This window comes from Echeneis naucrates, chromosome 1 (genome assembly GCF_900963305.1).
Source record: "Echeneis naucrates chromosome 1, fEcheNa1.1, whole genome shotgun sequence".
Classification (NCBI taxonomy): Eukaryota; Metazoa; Chordata; class Actinopteri; order Carangiformes; family Echeneidae; genus Echeneis; species Echeneis naucrates.
This window is the reverse complement of record NC_042511.1, coordinates 8,038,008-8,055,315: the sequence shown is the minus strand read 5'-3', so window position 1 is coordinate 8,055,315 and position 17,308 is coordinate 8,038,008. Positions and strand designations below refer to the sequence as shown.

The 17,308-nt window shown below is 41.1% G+C and overlaps 1 protein-coding gene across 1 annotated transcript in view; it reads left to right on the top strand.

Annotated features, from left to right (window-relative positions):
- Positions 1-17,308, top strand: part of LOC115040381 (neuronal acetylcholine receptor subunit alpha-7-like) — a 40,999-nt gene that overhangs the window by 8,737 nt on the left and 14,954 nt on the right. The window contains exons 2-4 of the mRNA XM_029497376.1: positions 3,195-3,334; positions 11,539-11,583; positions 14,901-15,010. Of these exons, the coding sequence (XP_029353236.1) occupies positions 3,195-3,334; positions 11,539-11,583; positions 14,901-15,010 (295 nt within the window). The remainder of the gene's footprint in view (positions 1-3,194; positions 3,335-11,538; positions 11,584-14,900; positions 15,011-17,308) is intronic.

Sequence of the window (17,308 nt, the reverse complement as noted above, 5' to 3'; positions counted from 1 at the left end):
AGGTACTCCACGTGTTCAAAACGAATTGTACTCAACTGCGCTAGCTCGTCTCACAAACAGGAGCCGCACTGTAAGATTTGTTCTTCCAGTTCAAACGTATTCAGGGCATGTCAGTAGTACCTTCGCTATTTGAAGGTTTGTACTTAGTCTCTGAATGTATCATGGAAGTATATTTGGCATTTCACGCAATGAACTAATCAAAGTGCCATCTCCCGTTACATTTAAAAGCCAGATGCACTTGCACTTGGGTGGGTTGCAAATTATAATAGCATCATCTAACACCCTAGCTTTGACTGTATTCTCAGTCGGCTGATTGCATTATGTGGCTGACCAAACTGTCGGAGCTGCTGAAGTAAATGCAGCTCTTTAGTGCCCTGAGGGGCAAAAAGGGGCTGAATGAATCAATGCGCTGCACACAGCTCTGCAAGGAGGTAACGCACAAATCACATCCTTCATGTTGTGTGTAAATAAATCTTCAGGTTCATTATGAGAATGTGCTGGAAAAATTTAGTCCAGGTGACGAATGGGGAAAGTGTGTTGCAACCTGCTTGCCTGTAACATGAAGAGTGTGTGTGCTGCGGGAGCAAGTTACTCTCTTCATAATCCACCGTGAAGATAACGGTGAAATACCGGGCCACTGAGGACCTGGTTTTTGTTGGTCAGGTGTACAAATGCTCTCCACTGTCTCACGATAGCAAACCGCCAACAACACCCTTGACCACAAAAGAACAACACACATTGTGTGGAAAATGCACTTCCCGGTGTTGTGTACCTTCTGAAAAGTTGGGGATTGTGTTGCTGGACTAACTCTGTAATAAAGTACAGAGGCAGATATCATTTCTCTACCAATATCTATAAGGTAGCTATCAAACGCACAGTACATAACTTCTGTAACTAAGTGCCTCTCAGTTAAAGCTCGACATAAAATAATAACTCCACCAGAATTTGGGGTTCCTGTCTTCACCACTACTGCTGACTTTGGCTTTGATTGTTCCTCTGATGTTAATGCTGACAACAGACATTCAGGATGTTTTCAGCAAGAACTTAGCTATCTTTTATCTGCAGCTATTGAGCAATCGATCATTCAATCAATCACATTGTTCCTCAAAGTAACATCATCCCTGTTCCTGTTCCCCGGGATAGGTTCAGACTTTCCTCCCTGTGTTTGGTAGAAGTTAGCGAATGCTATCGGAGGAAGAATCATTTGAAATTTCATCTTCTCCTCTCTTTTGACAGCACATCCAACGAGAACACTTTGCCTTACTATGCAGTTTCAGGGTTAAAAACTCGATTCGCTGCCATTCCGGAGCAGGCATCTGAGATGCCCCGTGCTTGTCTGGCTTTCTCTGACAACCTAAGATCCAGACGTCTGATGACTAAAGTCGTCTGTGTGTTGGATGTTTAGCGAACTCCTCTGCCTCCTTAATAGAAGTGGGTAATTTGCTTACTTGTCAATGTTGTGAGGTTCATTGGAGTGGAACTGGCCTTCCTCTTTATGCAGTTCCCAGAAAACATACATGCATGCATGGTCCATTCCAGTCTCGAGGTTTATACACAGGTTGAATCAGGTCTGTAAAAAAAAAGAAAAGAAAAAAAGTTTTACATATTAAAATTCAAAGGGCACGAAGATGCCAGTATTTGTTCTAAGTAACATGGAAATAATGGGGGTGCCTGGAAACATTTGGCTGTTGTACATCGACACCAGTGTGGGCTCTGCTGTCAGCCTTCCAGAGATGTGTTTATTCTTACAGTGGCTCTTTGACAGGCCTCTTTACTGCTCAGCTTGTTTTGGCGCGACTTGTTTCACTCCATCAACTCTCAACACTCTGGTTGCCTGCCACTCTCACACATTATGGAGATTTCCCATCACGATGAGATTCAGCAGAGCCCCGCCCGACACTCACCCATACCCTCACACACAAACACGCAAAGCGAGCAGACTGTTTATTTTCGTCTCATTAGCTAATTAGTCATCCACTCAGTCATCGTGGGCGCACTCACATCTTGGCTGTCACTCGATAATTGCTGGAATATGTGGAGACAACATCTAATTTGGACAAGGGTCGCTGGGGAAATGCATGGCAGAACCTTTTCTGTTCTGGCTGAGATGAGACACAGAGTCTTTAGTTTCTAGCTTCTTCAGTTTCAGTGGGTAAGTGACTTATCGCAGCTGTGTGGAGAGATTTTATGTGGTTATGTCTATCAAATTATTTGATTTCAAATGTTATCAGGGGGCAACATGGGGGGTACAGCGGTTAGTTCTGTTGCACCACAACAAGAAGGTTGCAGGTCCAGTACCCAAGCCTGGAGCCTTCATTAGCTGAGTTTATATGTTCTCCCCGTGCCTGCGTGGGTTTCCTCCCACTGTCCAAAGACATCATGTTTGGGTTAACTAGTGACTCTAAATTGTCCGTCGGTCTGAGTGTGAGTGGTTGTTGGTCTCTGTCTGTCTCTGTGTGTTGGCCCTGTGATGAACTGTTGACCTGTCCAGGGTGACCCTGCCCTTGCCCAGTGTGAGCTGGGATTGGGTCCGCCACCCAGGAACAGATAAGCAGTAGAAGATGTTTGAGTGAACAAATGTGCCCACACTCTTTGTGTAAAAGCTTCTTTTGGGTAAATTTTACATAAACACCGCTATTGAAGGAAAAACAATGGAGGCAGCATGGTGGCAGGGAGTAGCCGCGCTACCTTCACAACCGACTGGCTTTTCCTTTTGCATGGGGTAATGCACCATCATATTCATCCCTATTAAAGATGGATGTCTCATTGTTTCTTGTAAACCACTTGATGAGGTCTAATGAATTGAGGAATGACAAAAGGAAAGCACAGTCAACACAATTACAGTTCACCGAGTACACCAAGCTTATGACTTAATCAGGATTTCTTGAGGGATTTGGCACCTCAGCTACAATGTTGGAAATAATTGCAATAATTGATTTGATTAGAGGCATAAACATTTGGAGGAGAAAATTTCCACTTGGCGACTGGCCTCCTGGGTTGACTGGATCTTTGCAAATGATGCTAACAAAATTTGAATTTTCCAGTTCCCCCCTCCATGCCTTCCATGCCCTCTATGCCCATGACCTCTTCTCTCTCACCTCTACAACTGTAACATCCTTGACCCTATTTGCTCACTCCTCTGCTTACGTCATGCTCCTTTCCTATATTCACTGTCCTAACTCTTCTCCCTTCAGGCTGTCATGGTGGTATGTACCAGAGGAAGCTGTACCACGATCTCCTGGTCAACTACAATCGGCTGGAGAGGCCCGTCCAGAACGACTCAGCAGCCATCGTGGTGGACCTCGGCCTCACACTGCTGCAAATCATTGATGTGGTGAGTATGTTTGTGTGTTTTCATCTTGCTTTGGGTATAGAGCACAGAATGCCCAAGAGGGGAGGATTTGTGTGGAATTTGTTTGCAGAATCAACAGAGCTGAACGCTCTCTGCAAAACTTTTGTCACACTGTGTTTTGATGCTTTGTTTTCATGAAAGAATTTAAATCTGATTTATCTACAGTGACTGACTCATGCTAATGCACCTTTTTTGTTTTTTGTTTGTGTTGCGTGTCATTTGCCTCTATACATAAAATTCCATTCCAACAACGGCAGAACTCTTTTCTTTTATCCAACAACAAACTTCAGTGTCGAGGTATGCCTTCTCCCTTTATGTCTGTTTTGTTTTTTTTGTTTTTTTTAAGTAACAGTTTGACAATTTGGGTAAAATTAATTGCCTGTTAAATATGAAGCTGCATCCAGACAGGTAGCTTAGTGTAGTTACAGCATAAAAGATAACCAGTGAATTTTAGATACGGCTTTTCTCTGATTGCATACAAATTTAACTGTAATACACAATGACAAACAAATGTACCTGGGGTGACCAGAGGGGAAGGCAGAAATAGCTTGGCTTTTGGCTGAGTTAACAGACTGAGCTGAAAGCATACACAGCAAGAACAGTCACAAGCTTTTTGTGGTGTTACAGTGTTAGAAGAACTGATATTTTCTCAGTTTTCTGTCTGAAACTGAAAAACAACATTAGCTGTAGATTAGTGAGCTTTATGTGCTTTCGTAGGAGCTTTTTTTTTTTTTTACTTTTATACCAGTGTTTTTCCAACTTCAGATCAAGGACTTAGCCACTAAAATTAGCATTTTGATGTCTTTCTTAGATAGGTCAGAGACACAGCACAGAATGTGGGATTAGAGAAGCAATGGGGCAAAGACTCCAGCTGACCTGGAGTATTAAAATAACGTCCAAGCTTTGTCCTCTTAGCTGTTTGCCATGATGGGATGATGATGACATTATACCTTGCAAACTTCCAAACAACAAGTAAATAGCACAGAAGTGTCATTGAAAGTGTACAATGGAATTGAATGCAGCCTCCTCGTTAATGTGTAACTACTGATTGACCTATGACGTCACAGACCACAACAGAGGTGGAAAGAAAAAAGACTGGTGAGCTAGCAAGTTAGCCTCTGTCTCCGTCCAAACATGAGCTTTTACTGCAGACTTTGCCATGTTGGACGCGTTAGCAGTTAGTCAGCTTCTTTCATCTGACCTCCAACGTTTGCTTTTACGTTTTAAATGCCATTTGACTTCCACGTCATAGCTTGGCACGAAACTTTAGCACATGCGCATATCACCCCCTCCAGCTCCAGTCTGACTGTCCGTATACAAGCAGCAGCAGACTTTCACATTATCTGGGTGTGTTAGTCCGACAGTCAAGCTAACGTGTTTACATATACTTTAAAAGTCCAGTTTTGGTTGGACTAACGCAATAATCTGTTTTGTTTAGTTTTTTTTTTTTTTAGGTGTCATGTAAACGTGCTTACTGTTGTTTGTTTGCTAAAAATAATCCTCATTAACTGATGCAGAGAGCACCAGCTATACTTCCAGGAGTCTTTAATGACATCCCAACACTGAACAATGCACAACACATAAACACACATTAAAACATAAAGGCATTAAATGACGCAGATACAAAAATCAACCACAAACCAAAATCAAACAGCATACACAACTACACAAGAAATTCAGCATGGGTTGCCTTGTTGGTCAGACCTGGCTTGCCCTTGATATCCTTATCCAGCTCTAAAGACAGTTCCACACCTGTATACAACAGTTTTTTGCCTCTTGTTGGATTTTGGGAAAGGTTACCAGCCTGTTACTTTAAACCGGACAATTCAAATCATAATGTTTATGTAGTACATGAGTTGAATTCATTTTGAAGAGTACACATAGCCCTACAATACTCATTAGTCAGCTCTGTCACACAGTGTGCGTCATTAACATAACATCAAACAGGGAATCACTTGCATAACCACCAGTGGTCCAAAGAGCCCACAGTTTCAGTCAGAACCTGCTGCTCCCCTTGTTTTCAGTCTTGATGCAAAGCAAAGTTAATTGGCTATAACCTTTTAAATTTAAAAACCTTGGCTATAACCTTTTAAATTTAAAAACCTTGGCTATAACCTTTTAAATTTAAAAACCTTGGCTATAACCTTTTAAATTTAAAAGCGAGCTTTTATCAAGATTTTACATCAGTAATAAATACTTCAAACTGTCATTGAAACACTTTATGTAAAGTGTACAAATCTGATTGTCATACCTGTGCTTATTTGAAGTGGTTGCTTGAGAGAAAAGTTTCATTCAAATCATAATTTCTTATCTGTGTCCTACATTTTATATCCACAAATATGCACAAAAGTAGACCCACAACCACAAACCCCATTTAACTCAATGCAGCCACTGTCCTCCTTTTGTCAGTCACTCATCACTCCTTTTCTTGTCAAGCCCACGGCTCATAAATCGACACGTTTGTGGTTTGGGTAGATTTTCTGTCACATTTCATTTTATGTTTCATTCCTTCTGTGTAGGCCCCTGTGCTTCGTTGTGTGTTTCCTCCTGTTCCCCATCTCATGTGTCTACCCTCACACAAAACCACACGTAACCTCTTGCCTGTTAGCCCCACCACACAACCAGAGCGTTCATCCAAAAAACCAAAGCTGACGTGCCATCACATCCCTGAGCCAGCCCTGTCACAAGACGTGCAAGTCTCCTGATAGCTGCACGTTAGTTAAGAGCTGCACAGGAGCCTGAAACACAGGATTCCCCCTCCATTATTCATATCATGGAGTCTCCTACAGCACATATGTGAAGCCACATTTTAATGTATGCTCTGAAACACAAGCATCAAGTGGTGAGACAGTCAACAAAGGGAATCTATTCTGTTCTTGAAAAAGGATATGACTATTAAGTACGCATTTTATAACAACCAGTTGTGACGTCACTAATTTGTTTTTGGAACAATAACCAAAGGCGCTGCTCTCAAATTCTATTTACAAAGACTCAGTTGGAGGGCGCTTTTATACAGTGAGATACACATTTAAATAAAGATTTAAATCTTTATTTTTTTTTTAAGGAAAAAAATCCCCATAAACTTTCCATAAATCTTCAGAGACCAAAGACAAACACTCAAATGTCGAATATGCCTTCTGAATGTGTGTTTGCTATTAATTTTTTGTTGTACAGTGTTCGCTGACTGAATGCATAATGGATAAGCTGGCAAGACCTTATGAATTAATGCGTACTGGACAGTGCTAAATAATGCAGAGCTGGTGTGTGTGTGTGTGCGCGCGGCCTTTGATTCCTCCATCTGTTCAGAGGTAACTTTCTGACCAGGGAACTGGGGCAGAACAGGTCATAAATGATGTCATGTGCCGGCTCAAAAAATTAGATGAATAAGAAAAGTTTGTTTGTTTGTTTTATTAAAAGAAAAAAAAAAGAATTCAGGTGTTCATCGGTTATCAGCGTTTCTGCAGTGCTTGGGGGAGCGAATGATTGTGCATACCACCCTGTTTCCCCAGTGAAGTATGTTGATGCTCTCTCTGGGCTCCCGACAGGCGCCTTACCTGGCCTGACCAAGAAAGCCCTGGACTCTGTGGCAAACTGGGGGATGGAGTTCTCTCTGGTAATGAATGGACATGAATGGACATGAATGGACCGAGCATGATAATCAGTCCCAGGAAAGAGAAAAGCTGTGCCTTCCCCAGCTCCCTCTACTATCTCGGGTCAATCCACAAGTAAAGTTTAAACTGCTCGGTGAACAGAGTTCCTCAGATCTGTCTTGGGGATGCTCAAGATTGATATATGCCCTCAAAGGAACGTCCAAGGATTCATTACCTCACTTTTAAAGAAAATATGCGTGACTTTCATCGGCCCAGTCTTTGAGATGCCAGTCCTGTTTGGGGAGGATGCTCAAAAGGCCATTCTGAGGAAACGTGCTGCAGGATCATTGGCATTCTTCCCTGAGTGATGGGTGGGATGATCCCACCCAGAGCACCCCTCAACAACATGGTCAAAGACAATTCATCCCTTCTGCACTGCTTTCTGTCAGTAACCTTTCAAAAGATCAAATTTAGATACTGAGATATCGTCATATTGTTGACACATTACAAAACGGAGAAAAAGGTGTCAGGGTCTCTCTCATCAAAACAAATTGCTTATCACATCAAAACTTCTCGATGCATGGGGCAGCGATGCAGACTCATTCAGACGCTCGATATCACTCAATTTACACAGTCTGATCAGCTCTAACTGGTCCCGCTCTATCTCCAGTCTGTCCTTTTCAAAAGACTGCCTTATCCATTCCCTTTCCATGCTTAATTTTTCCTTTCCAATCTGCTATAACAACAGCTTTTTCTGCTGCTCGAACGTTAAAGCAACAAAAATGAGACACTGCAGACTCACCAGCAGCTGCAGCTGTAGCTGACAAAACCCCATTTTACACCAAAGTGCTTCTCAATAATCCTCTAATTCATTTTTCTTAAACTACGTTTCATTAATGTCAACTTTATCCTTTTCAAACTTCAAAACTTGCCCCTTATTCAACAGTTCACAGCAAGGAGTCTGAACAAAACTAGCAACTGTAGCCATTTGCAGACAGCAGTGCTTTCAGAGGTGTACAGTGAGTTTAAACATTCCTGCTAACCTCCTACTTTGATTAACTGACCTCTAGTCTTCATGCAGCTACAGTAGTGACAGTAGATATTTTAAATAATAACAGATATGCAGACTGACAGAACAGCACCAGACACCTTATGTGTCAACCATAGAAACCAGGAACCGCGGGAGCAATATAAATACAGCTTCATTCGTTAGTTACTAGATGCTTCAAATTTTCACCTATAACAAATACAGGATGATGAGCTTGATGATAAAATAAAACATATTACCAGTTAAAAGTAGAGCCACCCCAACCATCAAATATTATATGTGCCTATAATTTTCTTCAATATAATATAAGCCTGCTGCCAGCACGGCAGCAGAGTGGCATAGTAACATGTTATGTTTTAAGATGCCATAACTTTAAGTAACTTTTCTGTTACAACCGTTACAGTGGAAACAAAGTCAGAAAACCAACACTGACATAAAATGAAATGGTAGATTAAACTGAACTCAACAGTTTCCAATATTTCCTTCAATTGTTTTGTTCAGTTTTTGGTCTCTACTGACTCCATCATTATTAGCTCAATAAACTGTAAAAATAAAATATAAGTCAAGTCCACTACTGTTGGCATGGTAACAATATTGCTACTTAAAGATTTCAGATAAGTCCTCCTAATGAAACTTGGCCTGACGTAAAGGGCTAAATCTGAACTATAGATTAGTGATCTACTCTACAATTTCCTCATGGCATCAATGGCCAGTAATGTTCCCTTAGCAAATGCTGCTTTGCAAAAGATAACTTAGCAGTTCTCTATGTACACATTTGATCCTCTCAACCCTAAAACAGAGTACAGTACAGGCCTGTACTGTAGATGCAGAGACACCTCTCACTGTGTTCTTGTCGAACCAGGCCGTGTGATGTCATTCTGGTCCGGCAGAAATTCCCCCGTATGTACTGAAACTTTTAAACGAGAGGGCACTCCGTTCATCCTCCACAGGAACAATGCTCTGTTAAAGCCCTGTGAGGAAATGGGATGAAACTGTGAAACTGTGTGCAGGAAGCAAAATGGAGGATTTGGAGATATGCTCTCTGATTTCCAGATTTATTTTTCTCTATCTTTGATGATTCACTATGCTTGAAACACTGATCCGTTGATTTAGATTACATTAGATTACAGGGATGAAACAGCATGAATCCAACAGACGAAATGCAATTTCTAGAACAATACATTGTGCATACATATGAAAACAGGTTGTTGTCCTTGGCCAAATGGTGTCAGACACTTGCATTCAGTGAAAGCTCATCCACTGTTTTTATTGCAAGTTTCCATCAATCCCGTGTCAGCCTGTCTGAAACCAATCAGGGCAGATTTATGAGGAGATTAGAGTGTTTATAGTGTGTGTGACAGGGCTGATACTGCCCATCGGAGCTGAGCAAATTCCCACGAAACAACACAAAAGAGAGGTCAGGCACAAAATAGGGCAAAAAACACAGCAAGCTCCAAGCTAAGCCAAATCGCCGTGATTGTGCGCTGGATTGCGCAGCAAAGGGACAGAAAAACGTTACTTTGTGAAGCGTACAATGGGAGGCTGCTTTTTTCAGCAGCGGAGAGAGGCGACTTTAAAGGAGGGAAAGATCAGAAAGGACAGGCGGAGATAAGAGTCAGGCAGGAGAACGGAGAGGAGCAACAATTCTGAGAATCGATTTTCACTGCAGAGTAATAGCAGTGAGCACTGAGTTTGCTTTGCTTGCTTTTGATGACAGTTTAAGCATATGTCATTACTCTGATGATACATAAAGTGAATGACATTTTATATGCTATAAGAGGTCATATAAAATAAAACACAAACAGAAAAGCTTTTAAACACTCTTTTACTCAATATCTTCAAGAAGAAAGTGGCTGGAAGAATCCTGATACTCATTTAAGTGATGCAAGCTTAGCTGAATAAAATGTCAAGGTTTTCGCTCAGCATGGTAGCATTACAGTACGTCAATACTTTAACAACATTTAGGACGCGTAATCTCTGGGCAGGTGTCCTCAGTTTGAGGCCCTGCCAGCGCAGCTCCTTTCTGCAGATCACTCCCCCTCTCTGACTGCCTGCCTTTCTCCCTCACAGTCAAACGAAGGTGTAAAGAATCCAGGATCCATGCAGTTGAAAGCAGATATTTTTCCGCCACATTCTGTCAGACTGACAGTGGACTTCTCTCCTCTTTACTTAACCTACAGAGCAAATTTATAATTCATATACCAGTCCTCCATATGTGGTCCAAACACTGAGCTGGCTGGATTAAAGACCTAACAATATCATCTTAGCTATGTGAAGTGCGATGGAGTCTAAAAATGTAAAATGTACAAGAGGTAGGAAAGGCTTATGTGCTATAATCTCATTTAATGCAGCATGTTTTCTCTTCAAAGATCTTTAAATAGCCTTTAGTGGGGGTTTAGCAAGCTTTAAAGCAAACTGGATGTTGTTAATTACAGCAGAGCATTTTCAGACACATTCATTTGGCCCTACACTCCCATGTGAAGTCAGTAATTTGGCAACCAGGCGCAAAGCTACAGTTACATAGCAGGCTCCTCCGTGAGTGTTTCAGAGCAGGAGAACGACTCAGATAAGTCCTGTGAAATCAGCGGAACGACGCAAGTCAGTGAGTGTAAAACGTTTTGGTAAAAAAGAAAACTATGCAGCACATTAGATCTGGTGAGATAAGAGGGAATAAAATACGAGAAAATTGATTTCATGATTTCATTTTACCACTGTAACACTACGAGAAAAGTTTTCTCAGCGTTACTGATGTGGAATGGTGGAAGATAACCTGAGAATTCACTCCAGTGATTCTATGAAGATAACGAAAAGGAAAAGTCCACAAAGGAACACGGAGATCGGAAAGTTTGCTGCTGACTCAGTATCACTGTCAAGCGGTTTGCAGATATTTTCAGGCGTAAGAGTGATGCGGCACGTCGGACAGTGTACCATTGTGCAACAAGGAGCAAAGCTTTTCGTTGTCATGTGGGATTCTGCAAAACACAATCTGATAAAGTCCATCCCTACCTCAGATTTATTTATTTATTTATTCTTTTATTTATCATCCTCTCTTCCTGACAGTGCTTCCACTTCCACAATATCCAGTTTTTGGCCATGAGCTGACCCTTAATAAATGATCATAAAGTGCAGCTGCCAGCCACTGTGCATCTCTGTTTTCATGACACTCATAGAAATTATGTGAACTCGTCTGTTTTTTGAAGAGCCCCATCCTTTCTGCTCAGTGTCACTGTCTACTTCTTCCACAAATTGCTGTTGAAACTTTTGTCTTTTCTTATTAATATTTCTGTTTTTGTACAAAATGACAAACATGAATGCTTCCCCCATAAATTACACAAATCTCCCAAAAGAAAAACCTGGAGTGCGTCACTGAGTTCATTATGCCAGCTCTGAGTCACCGTGGGTGCAATCTGACTTCATTACCGATCCATCTCATAATTTCACCTCATGTTCGCTATTTCTTTTTTATTTTCTCTCACCCTAAGGAATATTTTCCAAAGTAATGTCTACTGGCTGCTGATCATTGTCTCTCTCCTGCTGTGTCCCTCCAGGATGAAAAGAACCAAGTGTTGATCACAAATGCCTGGCTGCAGCTGGTACGTGTCCCCTCCAAGCGCTTTTTTTTGTGTGATCACTGTGTGGTAGCTGTCATTTAGTATATTTTTGGAAGGTGTTTGTGTGTAATGTTGATGTCCTGTGGGCTGTGCTAGTCATATTTTCACAAAGTGGCACAGAGCCAGGTATGATTTCCAGCTGCAACCAGTAACCTTATGCTTTGTTCCCGGGCGTCATGTGACAAAATACAAAATACGGCCTGAAGCTTCAATTAGCCAGAGTCAGAGCAGTCTCGCTGCTCAAACTGCTTTTCTTTTTGCTATGACAAAGGCAGTGACATGAGGTTGTGTCAAAAAGGATATTTTTAAAGTTTAAGAAAAGCATCATGTAGCATTTATTGTCACTGTTAGCCATATCACATGACGATGGGGGGCAATATCCCAGCATGACAGCTAATCTGGTTTTATGATATTTTTTAGATACTAATGAATTTCCAATTCATTTTCATTGGAATTCTATACAAATGAAATGGGGAGTTCATCCATTTTCCAAAAAGCACATATGCAGATTACCAGGATAAACTGAAATCCATGGTCATACATCTTAAACAGTTAGCTAACGAGGCTAACGTTAGCTGTGTAACTTGAAAGCAGCCAGTTAGCCAGAGATGCCAACGGCTAAAGTTTACTGCGCCCAAGCAGATAAAGACCAATTGATCAGATCCTTACACTTTTGTTTCTGGTCCAACTTTTTGTTTACGGCTCTCCGCAGCCCATTTCACGCCACTTCAGCAGAGGAATCCAAATTTCATCACCTTTTAAATAGTCACTTGACAATTAAGCTTTTGTGAAATGTCAACCGCAAACAGCGTCGATGATCGGAGTGCGTAGAACTAAGATCTGTACTTAGCTCAGCTACAGCACATCCATCTCATTTAAGGACGCTGGCTGTTAATAAATAGTACAAGACACATGCATTACAATGCTCAGCAGCTATCATTATCCCAGCAGCCTCAGTCTGAATATTAAATATGTCACAGCCTGCACTCAGTCTGGTTGATTTGGCTGCTGACTGGCTTCCTGGTTATGAATGAATCAATTATTCAGGAAACCACCTTTAATGCTGACACCCACTGTAGTGGCCTAAGCTGCAGGGGGCTTTGCAGATGCAGCAGATCTTGGAAGGGGACCTGATAAGTAAAATTAACTAGCTCACAGAGAGTCAGACAGAAGAAGGCCAGGTTCATCTCCCCTGCGTCAGGGAGAGGGAAGAGGGGATTTTAGGATTACAGGTTTATCAGGTAATGAATGTCCCACATCCCAATGGATTGGATTTTATGTGGTTTCTAACTGGAAGAATTGCAGTGAGCTTAGGTTTCAAAGAACCGAGTATTACCTTGGTGTCCTCCTCAACAGCCATTGTGGGTTATTTTTGTCACAGAATTACCAAAACTAAACTAAAAAACTTTCACCTTTGTTAGCCTCAGACATTTCTGCTTCCATCTGACTTGGTGATTGGAATTGTTTCAGTATAAAAGAAAAGAAAGGAAAAGTGAAGTTCCTCTTCAGAAACCGAAGCTTTTGATAACTGACACATCCTGCCGTGACCAGTTTTCAACGGAGCAACTTCCTCCTGAAGAGGTTGTTTACTGCGGATCCATTAAATTCATTGTGGCGCTGGTCTGAGCACCCTAAATAAAATATCATTCAGTTCATCTGTTACAGTGAAGGCAGAAGTCCTTTATTCAAAAATCAGCATGGCTTGTAGAATAATATCTTTAATGCTCATGTTGATGATTATGATGCTTTAAAGACTATTTATTATTAATTTTCCCTTAAATTGGTAGTTTTCAGAGTTTTCTGGCTAAGGAAGCTGCAAATCAAAGATTAATATTTCTCAATAATTACTAGAAATGGTGAAAAAATCTAAACCCACCGTTGATAAATATCACCATTTAAGAGCTCTGATTTCTAAATACATGAGAAATATATATCTTACAGCCTGAAATGGATCGACCTTCATTGTGCATTCAGACAATGATTTTCACGTTTCCAAGAACCTAGCTGTCTCGAATTAGTGACACTTGCTTAATTTCCTTTTACGTAACCACCAGCCTATTCTTAGACAGCTGTTACCTTACGTGGCCTAGCGTCCTGCTCATCTGTCCCTGTCAGACTGCAAAGTTACTGAGCTGTGATTTGTTCTGTTGGCTGTTAGTTGTGTTTTCTCAGCCAGTGAACATGAAAAAGAGGCTCTCACACCAAACCGCCAAGGCCCAAAGATAACAAGTGTTCTGATTCAGCCCTTAGCTGCCCGAGCGGAAACATATGTCGGCGGGCTCCCTTCTTCGGAGAGAATGTGATTTTGCGTTGATTGTGAAATCATTAGACAGAGACAAAATGTGCAAAAACACATTAGTTCCGTGCATGTTATATCCTTTTGACTCTGTGTGCACATATGTGCACACACACGGGTGCAAATGAATGTGTCCAATGTAGTGTGGCCACATTAGTAATGGAACTGTGTGCTCTATAGGGAGTGTGCCCTCTGGCTGCAGCATCTGAGTGCCTCCATCTATATATGCAACTTCTATACGTTATTGACACACACACACACACACACACACACAGGGACACAAATGTAACACAAACACATGCCAAAACACACAACATCTATACCATTCTACAGATCATACGTCATCTTGCAGCTCATTGTAAGTCATGAAAAGAAGCAGGGCAGCGATACACAACACACACACACACACACACACACACACACACACACACACACACACACTCTGCTTTTGTGTTTTTAAACCCTTCAATAACAAGCTCAGTTTGCCCCTTTTCTGAATTTGGGCCCAGGATCAAATGAGAGTGCAGGGGTCAGTTCCAACAAGACAAAGTGTTAGAGCCCTGTGCTAAAGGTCATGGTGAGATTTCTCATGATTTAAGCTTGAATATAAAATTCTAAAGAGAGTTTTGAGGTTGATCATCGTTGTTATTTCATGAGGCAGGTTGGTTTTTCTTCCCTGTTATTTGCCAGAGTATATTTTTAGAGAAGATGCTATGATTCACAGATATTGTATGCAGCACGTGTGTCATAGTACCAACACCATGTAAGCGCTGTGACACTGCTTGCTTTCAGAGCTGTGAAGATTGTTCGTGTGCTGTCTTGCCATCATGTGAAACAACAAAAGCAACAAATTGGTTTTGCGCAGCCAAAAGCAGACTATTGAAGAAAATCTGTCAATTGCTGATTGACACAGTGTCTGTCACGCTGTGTTTCGTCTCCGTGTTTATGCCCTCGCTTCGTTGGCTGCCTCATGACCACTCTCTCTGTCCATCATTCCCATCAGTACTGGAAAGACATTTATCTCTCGTGGAATCCAGAGAACTACCCCGGAGTGCAGAACCTTCGCTTCCCTTCTAACCTCATATGGGTTCCTGACATCCTCCTCTACAACAGGTACGTAAGGGCAGCATCATCCTCCTCTGCAGTTTGTCTCATCATGTCTTCACCCTGAATGAGCCAACCAGACACTTTGAATCATAATTTATAAGAACACAGTCATCACACTCCTTCATTGGTTTCTTGTAAAGTTTTAGAATTTTTAGATTTCATTGATTAGTTTCATCGCAGATCTCCCAGTGGCATTCTTGCATACAAAATCTCTGACAGCTATCAAACAACCAAAAGCTCTTTACTTTAAAAGCTAACAAGTGAGCCAAAAAAAAAAAGAAGCAAAAATAAACCTAATCATAAATTAATCATAGATCCCATCATTTTCATAATTGATCATTTTGTCTGCACAGAGTGAAAAAAGGCCATTATCATTTCCCTGAGCTCAAAATAATGTTCCAATTAGTCAAAGCAAATCTCTCACACAAAGATAATCAGTTTACCCGACAATGATAAAGTTCTCTCATCTGAGAAGCTGGAAAAAAAAAAGGATGGATCTTTTCTAGGAGCTTTTCAACTGCTTCAACCTTAAGGAAGGGACAGAGGTCGAATGTGACTGGTTCTGTGTACATTCTGAGGATGGGTTGGGGCTTTGCAGCTAAAACTTTCCTAATTCAAATTAGATGGATTGATTTTGGATTTCTTTCTTCACATTTTTCTGGTCATCTGTGTCCAAAGTTACATTTGCTAATTATTTCTGAGAAACTGTCACATAATTATTCAAATTTTATTACAATCCCAAAGTCCCAAAGTGACAGAAAGAATTAACAAATAACAACAACCATTTCTTCTGTTAATCAGCTTGTAGAGGCTGAGCCTGGTGCTTTAGGCTGTGAGGCGCTGCTCCTCGGGTTGACCTAATTGAAGCACATAAAATGCAATCTGATGACAGAATTGCAACAAAACACTTGATCCACTTCTTGTTTTTCGGCAACTGACAATCCAGATATCAGTGAACCAACAAACACGAGCTTCCGATGTATACTGTTTACCCTTTGTGCATCAAGACATAACCAACAACAGGCGAGTCCCCACCTAAACCAACTGCTTCCCATTAAAGTGGGTGGAGCAACTGACTGACCCAGTTCTGAATGGGAGGAGCAACACTGACCCAATCAACCTGAATTTGGCTCTTAAGCTAATTACACATCCGTATCCAGCTAAGTATACCGTTTTAGGTAGTTTTAGGCAGTAGGAAGTAGGTATGCTTTCAAAAATGGAACAATATATTGAAATCAAATATTGATTTGATTTAGATTTCTCTTCTGCTCATTTACTTTGCATTTTGTTTAATGATGAAAAGAAGTGATCATATTTTTAAATGCGTTCTTTTCATTTTCTTCTCACCTGCCTAAAACTCTTGCGCAGTACTTTGCAATTGCACGTTCGACAGCTTAAAAAAAAGTTTGAAATTTAAAAGCTAGTTCAAAAATAGCATTAAATATTTTATAGCATCGCATAAAAGGCATTCATTGGTCAAATGTAATCTCAGCTCCACAGACTAATCGAGTTTCACTACTCTGCGCTGACAGAGTCATTTGTTATTTCACCCTTTTGCATTTAAAATCAGCACCATGGAGTGGTTCCCATGAGCAGTATCTCATATGTAAGAGCAGTTATCAAATAAAGTGTATTAACTTGAAGCAGTGGATGAAAAAAGACAAATGATGAAAGCCCACATTGGCTGGTAATTGTAACAGCAGCTACTGGCCACAGGCTTGTTCAGCACAGCGGTTAATCTGTCACTGCAGTGCTAACGTTCCCAGTTCTCTCCCTTTTCTTAAGTCTTCTATACCAATTCTTTTCCTGTTATACACGTGCAGATACTCCACATTGCCTGAGCACTGTTTACCCAATAACACAGTGTAGAGACAGTCCCCAGATGAAATTACACACACGGATACCGCCCCATTTAATGACATAATTGAGCCGATTCCCTCCGGATGGATATAAGCCGTGTCTCCCTGGGGTCGTGCATCTGTTGCCAGTAATGGACAGTATAATCATTGGCCTGCTGAAAGCACTGCGCTAACTGGTTAAAAATGGCAAGAGAAATCTTTTTTACATACCTTTATTTATCAGCAGTGTCTTGACCTGCTTCAGACCTCAACGTGAGTTTTTAAGTAGGTTTTTTTCATACCTGTGATAGTAATATATAGAAATATATAGAAAATATTTTAGAATATAAAATAAAAGACTAAATATGTCTCCTGAAGAGCGTGTTGCTTTTATTGATTAAAAGGTCGGTCAGACAGAATTTCTGTCCTGGTCGACCTACTGAGCCGCTTTCGCCGTGTTTTGTTT